The sequence below is a fragment of the Hibiscus syriacus genome, unplaced genomic scaffold, assembly GCF_006381635.1.
Source record: "Hibiscus syriacus cultivar Baekdansim isolate YM2019G1 unplaced genomic scaffold, ASM638163v2 tig00110622_pilon, whole genome shotgun sequence".
In the NCBI taxonomy this organism is placed as follows: domain Eukaryota; kingdom Viridiplantae; phylum Streptophyta; class Magnoliopsida; order Malvales; family Malvaceae; genus Hibiscus; species Hibiscus syriacus.
The window spans coordinates 103878-113247 of NW_024062803.1; the positions used below are offsets into that span (position 1 = coordinate 103878).

General features: G+C 33.8%; 2 protein-coding genes across 2 annotated transcripts; one reads left to right on the forward strand and one right to left on the reverse strand.

Annotated features, from left to right (window-relative positions):
* The first annotated feature begins 2714 nt into the window (after nucleotides 1-2714).
* On the forward strand, nucleotides 2715-3319 carry LOC120136315 (late embryogenesis abundant protein Lea14-A-like). The gene is made up of 2 exons (XM_039152380.1): nucleotides 2715-2992; nucleotides 3067-3319. The coding sequence occupies exons 1-2, from the start codon at nucleotides 2787-2789 to the stop codon at nucleotides 3314-3316; spliced, it is 456 nt and encodes a 151-aa protein (XP_039008311.1). The 5' UTR covers nucleotides 2715-2786; the 3' UTR covers nucleotides 3317-3319.
* A 2913-nt stretch (nucleotides 3320-6232) lies between these two features.
* Nucleotides 6233-7213, reverse strand: LOC120136305 (uncharacterized protein At2g29880-like). Its single transcript, XM_039152375.1, has 2 exons — nucleotides 6842-7213; nucleotides 6233-6745 (listed from the first exon to the last, which is right to left on the reverse strand). Exons 1-2 carry the CDS (start codon nucleotides 7211-7213, stop codon nucleotides 6233-6235), a joined length of 885 nt encoding a protein of 294 aa, XP_039008306.1.
* Between the last annotated feature and the right edge of the window lie 2157 nt (nucleotides 7214-9370).

The following is a 9370-nucleotide window of genomic DNA, read 5'->3' on the forward strand; positions in this document are numbered from 1 at the left end:
TGGAAAGGTGATGGTGGCATCATATATGGCTGTGACATCATAAATGGCTGCGGTGGCTGCTGTGAAGGTCCTGCTGGTGCAACTGAGGATGAACCAGAAGCACCTGCTCTTCGTCCACGAGCCGGGGGACGATGGTGCTTTGTCGGTGAACGTCTCTATCGACATCGTGGAAAGGTCTACCCTCGTGCATCCTCGGGAAGTAGAAACAGTTTCCCGTTACTGTTGAACCACTCATAATAATCCTCAGCATACATCAAGAAGTCAGTAAAAATTGGCTCTCTACATGGAAGGCGCCGATGTCGATCCTCCCACAACACGACCCACTCATGATGCCTCACCAGCCAATCTGTATCTGTCTTGCCGCGTCTATCTAAGCTATGCAACTCATCCATATTGCGAGGTGCTTCCAGAATTGGTTGAAAACAACCAAACTGCCAGAGCACGCGATCAGTGGAGTGCCACTCGACGGTCGCATAAAAGATCAGAGAGACCATCGCCATCCAAACATCTGATGGACCCCTCAACTCAGATGGGATCACCGTCCTCATGTCATCAGTAGAATATGGCACCCATTCAAACTAAAACAAATAATATATAATTTTTATCAAAATAATAATCTAATTATATAACTATAATCTAAAATCGATTTTTAAACATTAAAATTCATACATGTGTGTCAGCCTTCTGATCGATTAGCACCCTAATATTTTCTAAATCATCAGGTAGCTCCTGATGATTTTTCCTATCAGTAGACCACCTATTCAAGGAAAAAAATTATTATATGCTGTATAAAATTATTAATATACAAAATCAGTTTTATAATTACCTTAGAAGTAGTGGAAATACGAATGAGTTCTTCACAACGGGACATAAAAAGGGCAATCGATACCATGCCCAAGACTGCAACAGTACGAGACATCTGCCGATAGCATTACGCCTGTAGTCAGTGGCTCCAAACATCTCCCTGTACAACAAAGCAAAAACTGCCGAGCCCCAACTGAATGATCCGGCGAGACGAAAGTTACTAAGATGTCGCAACCACATGCAGTGAACTAGGTTGCGCGATTTGTCCGGCATCAGCAACCCTCCTATCAATTGCAATATGCATGCACGTGCATACATATTAACCTCATCCTCAAAGGCGTCTACGCTCAACTCCCGAAAATTGGCATCTAACCAATTTAACGGTATCTTACCTCCGATAAAACTTTCCGGGACACGTCCTAGATTATCCAGACACAAAGTAGTCCAAGAACCGGAAGTTATCCCTGATATCACATCTCCATCCACCGGAAGCCCCAGGTGTATAGAAACGTCCTCAAGCGTGATCGTGCACTCTCCGCACGGAAGATGGAATGTGTGGGTCTCCGGCCTCCACCGCACTAATAAGACAAAAAATAAGGTCTGGTTCTATCTTACAGTGACCCTGATATCTACCTATGTAACCAAATCTAGCCTATACTAAATACGACAAGACACGGCTAGGTATCACTAACTTAAGATTCCTAATAAAATGATCTAATACACGGTCATTCTCCTAAAAATAAATAATTATAAAAATTAATTCTTAATCTAATAATCATGCATTAAATAAATCAACTAATTATTACTAATAATTTAAATTAAATTAAAACGTTAAAATGTTACCGTATCAGCAAAGTGTCGAGATATATATGATTTCCATCTAAGCGAAGTAGACTGCCTTTCATTATATATCTGAAAAAGAATTATATTAGTAAAATATTAAATAAAATAAAATAATAAAATAAATAAATTAAATACATAATATTAAAAATATTATAAAATATACCTTAAACAGAGAGAGTATTTGAGAGAATTTGAGAGAATTTGGTGTGATGAAAGTGATTGAGGATGGGGGTATTTATAGGGAGGATTGGGGGTGTGAAGCGTTGGGGGTATAGGGGTAATTATGGGTATAGCGCGGCCCCTGATCCGCACTATACCCCTACGTGGCATATAGCACGGATCAGGGGGCGTTATACACACGTGTAACCCATGTCAGCGTATAGCGCGGTACAGGAGGCGCGCTATACTCCACGTGGTGCCAAATCATCATATAGCACGGGACAGGGACATGCTTTACTGCTACGGGTGTTAGATCAAAAAATATAATCTGATCGGTGTTAGATCGATAAATATACCAATCATCGGTGATTTTTCGGGAAATACACCTCTTCAATGAGATCTGACATTTGGAGATTTTGAAATTAATTTTTTTTTAAAATTTATACTTTTAAGGGAAATTTAAAATTAGCGTTCTTTTAATTTAAAAATAATATTAATAAAAAATTAAAATAATATGTTAAATGATTTTTATTTAACTTATTTTTTAACTATAGTTGATAAGATAACTTATAAATAATAATAAACCTTTAAATACATTAAATACTAATAAAAGAAACACAGAATATCTACTTTAATTTAAAAATTTAAACATCTAGTATAAATGGAATATATAATTTAAATATTTATTTTTCATGCTTATCTCTATTGAAAGTGGCCTCTCACAAAATGCGTGACATGTGTAAAGAAAGTAAAAGAAAAACTCATTACACGGAAAACACACCGACTGTACACGGCTTTTTGTTTCTAATCTTATGTACGTGTTTCCAGCAAACTGATCCAGCAATTCTTACACGTGGCATGAACCCAGATGCCTCCTCCACCCCTATAAAAATAAAACAAAACAGCAACATGATCTTACACTAATTACTTCTTTAGACAATCTTAAATCCCTCATCAAATTCTACTTCGCTTGGTACGGAATGTCGCAGTTGGTGGACAAAGCTAAGAACTTCGTGGTCGAGAATTTGGCCAACGTCAAGAAGCCGGAGGCCGATGTTACCGACGTTGATCTGAAACACGTGAGCCGCCAGAACATCGAGTACGAGGCTAAAGTCTCTGTGAACAACCCCTACAGCCATTCAATCCCCATTTGTGAGATCTTCTACACTTTCAAAAGCGCCGGAAGGTTTGTTCGATGCCTTTTTCTTCTTTCTTTAAGTATTTTAAATTTATGGGTTATTGATTATGTGTTGGAAACAGAGAGATTGCATCCGGGAAGATACCCGACCCGGGGTCGTTGAAAGCTAACGACACGACGATGTTGGACTTGCCGATGAAGGTGCCGTATAACATACTGGTGAGCTTGGCAAAGGATATTGGTGGAGATTGGGATATGGACTATGAATTGGGAGTTGATCTTACCATTGATCTTCCTATCTTAGGGAACTTTACTATCCCTCTTTCTAAGAAAGGAGAGATCAAGCTTCCTACTCTCAGTGACATCTTTTGAATTGTTTCTCTTTTGTAATCGTATAATTTGCTCACAAACTTGTTTGTTTTCCCCTTAGTTATGCTGTAATATGAAGCACATGTCGAAATGTTATGTTTTTTTTAATACGATGTCTTTTACCCTTTTGTTTTGCCTAGTTTTTCCGGTAGGAGAGTAAGTTTTTCTGCTTGTGTTAATGGATAAAATCATCATGTAGAAGCTTGATTAGGAACATGAAATCCCCATGGCCATGGGGTTTGGTAATTGGCCGACTGTAATTTGTAATATTCTCTTCATCAAAAGGCAGTTTCTCTGAAGTCTGCTCTAATTAATAGCATCCTCAGACCTCAGCACATCTTACATATCAAATACAAGTATTTTTTTCTCAAGTCCGTTCCAATTTGTGATTTTTTTTCATTTTAATTTTTTTTAAAAAAATTAGTTCCTATACTATAAATAATATGCTTCACCAATAATTAATTTTTTATAACAAATATTATCTTATAATTATTCAATAATTACAATAACGCTGGTGAGTATTAAGGGTGCGTTTGGTTCACGGAATGTAAGATTACCAGTGGGAATAAAAGATTACCTGGGAATAGGATTACTGGGAATGTTACATTACTGTGTTTGGTTAGTTTGACAGGAATGTAAGATTATAGTGTTTGGTTGAAGGAATAAAAGATTACTGAAATGTATATTTTACTAAATTGTCTTTGTTCTATGTTTTTTTAACAAATGAAATTCTAAATATTTAAATAAAAATTATTTATAAAAAAATTCTATTTTTAATAATATATTACTTGAGTATTTAAATATATCATGTATTATTTTAATTTTAATTAATATTAAATTTTACATAATTTATGTAAAAATATATTAAAATGAGTTTTTGTTATGTAATAAATGAGATAATACTTAAGTAAGAATACAAATGTAAATTAAAGTTTAAACTTTGTATCTTTATTTTGAGGAATTATGATTATATAAAAGTGTTCACATGAATTTATTCGGTTGAACAAGATGACAAATACAGTGTAATGAAAGTTCATAATCCTAATTCCATGCAATAAAATATCAAGAGCTTATTTCCACTTATTTTGTGCTTATTCTGTTATTTATCCTTTCCCACATGAAGATATGAGTTTTTGTTCACTTGATTCTTGGTTTGTTAAAATAAATTTATTTAACTTCCTAAAAGAAGGGAATTACTTTACAACATTCTTTAAGTCATGGCTTTGTAATTGTTATGTTTCCTTGATTTGCAGTTTCGGTGATCTGGGTGCACTTCACCAACTTTGGGTTGATCAACCCAATATACTAAGCGAAGAAGGTACATTCTAGACAAAGTTAACTAGATTTATTTTGTTTGTTTTTAGCTTTAGTTAACTTCTCGATCAACACATTATATTGAACAAGGCCTATATTATTATTATTTGCAACAATGCATTTATATGTTCTATGCTTCTAGTTTGTATGTCTTTCGAAGAGTCCAACTATGTTGGTAGTCAATCTTGCGGGGTTAAGGTGGTGAGAACCAATATTTCATGTGTATCAAGTACAAAGGTGGAAACTTTTGAATGTATGTGATGCTAGTTCTTTGAGCTTAGTGAATGTAAAACTCTGGTATTAAAAGATGAGGTAGATGGAGTTCGGTAAGTTTCCGAAAATTTGTTGAAGTAGAAAGATTATAGGAGCTTCTAATGATTTCCCGTTATAGTGTTTGAAAAATTATAGTTGAAGCTTATGGCTTGTCGACTCATTAAGCATATTATCAGAGCTATGTTCTTATGATGGCACTTAGATTTGCACGGTGCAGTAGTATTTTCATTCAATACATGTGCTGCAGATGTATATTAGCTGCATGCATTTCCATAGACAATTTAAACATACTTGGACCATATTTGCACAATGGCACCCTAACTTGAATTTGATTTTTTGGAAATGCAGCAAAACATAAGCCAGCATTTATTTCTTTCATGGGCACATGGCGATCAATCAGCCTCTTTCAAAGTTGGGAAACAAAGTTTGGGTAAACATGGAGAATTAAGATTTTCGTGGGTGATGTTTCAAGCAACTTGTATATCTATCTGAAATTTTCACAGCTTTGTTTATCAATGATAGCCCTTTAGACTTTCATACATTATTTGGCCCTTCCTCAACATCCTCCCCTCTTAATCATTACTTTATGCAGTTCTTCTAAAAGGTCGGTATGTTGCATCAATGAAGAAAAGCCATAGTAGTTCTGTTTACTGGTTGTGCTGTTGTTATGTTATTCTTCTCCATTTTCCTTGAAATATTCATATTCAATATATACCCGGGCATATTTAGTTCTCTAAATTCTTCCATAGATGCTATCTATTCATCCTCGTATCTGAATATACAGTATATACGAAGTCGTATTTCAGTGGCTGATCCAGTACGCTGCTCTACTTGTCTATGTAACACCATCTATCAAAGACTTCCAATATTCACTACCGATAAGTTGCGACACACAAGAAAGCGATAACTCTTAACTATCAAAGACAAGGTTTTTACTACATAACAAAAACTATCAAAAGTAATTAACATATTCGAAAACTAGAACATTACTTGCAACTCATATACTACATAACAAAAAGAAGTATAACATTAACCATCAAAAGATTATACAATGTTCAGACTTACAAAAGATAATTGCCATGACATTTTAAACGTAATCATATATGTTGGCTATATTATATACACACAAAATTCTTCAAGTCAAAATATTGACATATACTTGGCTAAGCTACACAAAAAAGTTGGGACCATATTCTAAAATCATAATCAAAAAGAGATCGACATAATTGTAGAAGGACGACAGTTAAAATGATGGTCTAAATTGACGGCATTCAACCAATTGCTTAATCACATAATCTTGCTTGAATTCTTTTGGCAAAGAAAAGAAGAAATCTACCTTGTGCGCATCTTTGCTAATATACTCTCCTGCAGTAAGCATTTCATCAGTGGACAGTCCTTCAATTTCATGATTTCATTGAAAATCGACATTCTTCGATCATTTCCTTCTGCCTCCTTTTTCAATAAAGCAATAATATCCTTAATTTCTTTGGCAGTTTCTCGGTATGCAGCACCGAACTTACTTATCTCCTGTACAAGCTCAGTTAACCCATCATCACTTCGAGACCTTTTCTTGCTAGCTACTTTTTTCTTTGTAGGGGTAGAGGCAGTAGCATCAGATGTTTGGCAAGTTGAAGCACCAACATCCTCTCTTGATTCAGAATCTCTTACTCCCTCTTCTTCAAGTAATGCATCTATAAATGCATTGTCTTCAACATCAATATGTTCCATTGCATCAGATGCTGTCTCTGCTGCTATTCCTGTAGCTCTTTCTTTTCCAAATATATGAACAAAGTCATCAAAGAATGGAAATGACTTGTTTCTCAATCCAGCAACAGTTGGATGACTCTACAATATAATAAAATCACAAATTTAATAAATCTTACAAAGCTAAGTAGATAACAAAGAGTATAGAAATGAGATAAATTCAATTAAAATACTTACTCTAACCCAATCATCAAACACATCCTTTGGTGCAGTTAAACATTTTTCTTCTTCATTCCAACCGAATCCACTTCCAATATTCAACATTTCAGATAAAGCATTGTATTGTCTTTTGAGTAGCTTCACTCTAGATTCAATATGAGGATGGGCCCTAATTTGTGATGTTGGAAGCTTGATTTCTAACATCTTTTCAAGATTAGATAGATAACCTGATCTAAATGTTCCATTATCAGCTTTCCAATGTGGGTCTTCAGCCAAAATGTGTAAACATTCAACAAGTGCAGCATCCTCCTCTTTAGTCCATGTCCTTTTAGTTACTAAAGACTTAACCTTTCTAGATGTCGGTGGTTTTTCCCCCCTTTGAGATTCCATATTTGATTTTGACATATTTCTCTTCGAAACAATCTAAGAAGATGTATATAAAAAATGTATAACATAACATAAAACATGTCATCATTGTCAATACTAATCATAAATGAAATTTAAAATAGTAACATAATATAAATCAACTGTAGTGAATGACATAAGTAATGAATGTCCATAACAAATAAAATTTGAATTTTATAGAAGAGAAATACAGAAAATTTAATAAAGTTTATGCCATAAAATATAAAGATGTCAAATACATGAAAGTAATGACCACTAACATTAGATAAAATAGAAGGTGAAAGTCATACATAACATAAAATAACATCTATCCTAAAGTACGTGACGCCAACCAACTAGTAAACATATCTTCTGCTAATTTGTCTCTCCACTCAGTCCAAGCACTGCTTGGCTCACAATGTCTGATCATTTCTACTTCAATAATCTCTTCAACATGCCTACTATCTTCAGTATAGTCAGATTCAATAGGATCGATTGGCATCTCAGATCTTATGAAATTATGGAGAATACAACAAGCTGAAATGAGTCTACATTGTGTTTTCACTGGATAAAATGATTTTTCCCTTAAAATTGCCCATCTCGCTTTCAATATGCCAAAGCATCTCTCAATGCAATTCCTAGCTTGAGAATGTTTCATGTTGAAATATTCTTGAGGGGTGGTAGGTTGGTGTCCTTCTCTCCAATCATTCAAGTGGTATCTTTGACCTCTATATGGTGCAAGAAATCCCTCTCCATTCGTGTATCCAGCATCACATAAGTAGTAACACCCTATATTATTTTAATTTAAAAAGTAAATTAATATACAAAACTTGTAAGAATTTTACATTCTTATATATATATATATATATATATATATATATATATATATATATATGACCTAATAATTTACCTTGTGGAACATTTAAACCATTTCTTCTACTAATGGCATCTCTGAGTATTCTACCATCAGCTGCAGAACCTTCCCACCCAGGTAAAACATAAATGAATTGCATGTTTGGTGTGCAAACACCAAGTACATTTGTCGCAATTTCATTTTTTCTTGTCCTGTATCTAGGTTTATCGATTGCAGCTACATTGACCTTAATATACGTTCCATCTAGAGCACCCAAACATCCCTATATTCATCAAATAAAGTTAAATTACATTTTTACTATCCATTTATGTATTAAGTATTACTAATTAACTTAAAAGAAAGTTCAGAATTATGATACAATACCTTAAACCATTTCCATCTATCATCTGTTGAATTATCTTGTATCGGTTCTGGTTTTCTAAAAAGAATCGGATGCAGTTTCAAGACTGAAGCTAACACTGTATGGAGAACTCTACTAATTGTTTCACCAGATCTTACTGTTTGGCGTTTTAGAACTCTAATCTTAATATGGTGGGATATAATATGAAGGAAAGTAATAACCATTTCTTCTATAGACATAGATCGACTCTCTTTTAACCCACATTGACTTTGTAATAAGTGACACAATTTGAGAAATGCTCTCCTATCCATTCGACAATTATCAACACTTTGTCTATCACTTTCAAATATAATTTTATGTAAATTAAGTGATCTAATATTATGTCTATGAAGTCTTTCATGTGCATAACTTATTTTAGGTCTATTTTTATATTTTCTAAGAATAACTGAAATAACCATAAGCATATGACACACAATCTCCATCATTTGTAGTTGTAAAATAAGAATTGTGGCGATATGCATCTTCTTTCGCATCGGTAAACGAGCCATAACTGTTATTATGAACAAACATTTTAATATTAGAACATAATAATATTGAACAAGAACAATTGTGTGTCATCACATTAAAAATAAATGAAAACTAATTTAACATGAGATTAGAAAAGATAAAATCGAATGGGATCAAGCAAAAACCAGTAATGTAACCACCAAATTTCTATTTCAAGCATCAAGAATTCAAGCATGTAAAGAAAAAAAGTGATTCTTATTTGCAGAAAACTCGTGAAAGTAAGATCAGTCGATCACCAAAGATAAGCTAACTCTCAAGCCTAGAAAATTGTAATAAAATTTATATTATACAATTTCTAGAAACTGGAAATTTATATTTATCTTTATTGCATTCTTCTGTAAAAAGAATGAGCTTCTTTTAGGTTTCTATAAGATGATGTTCT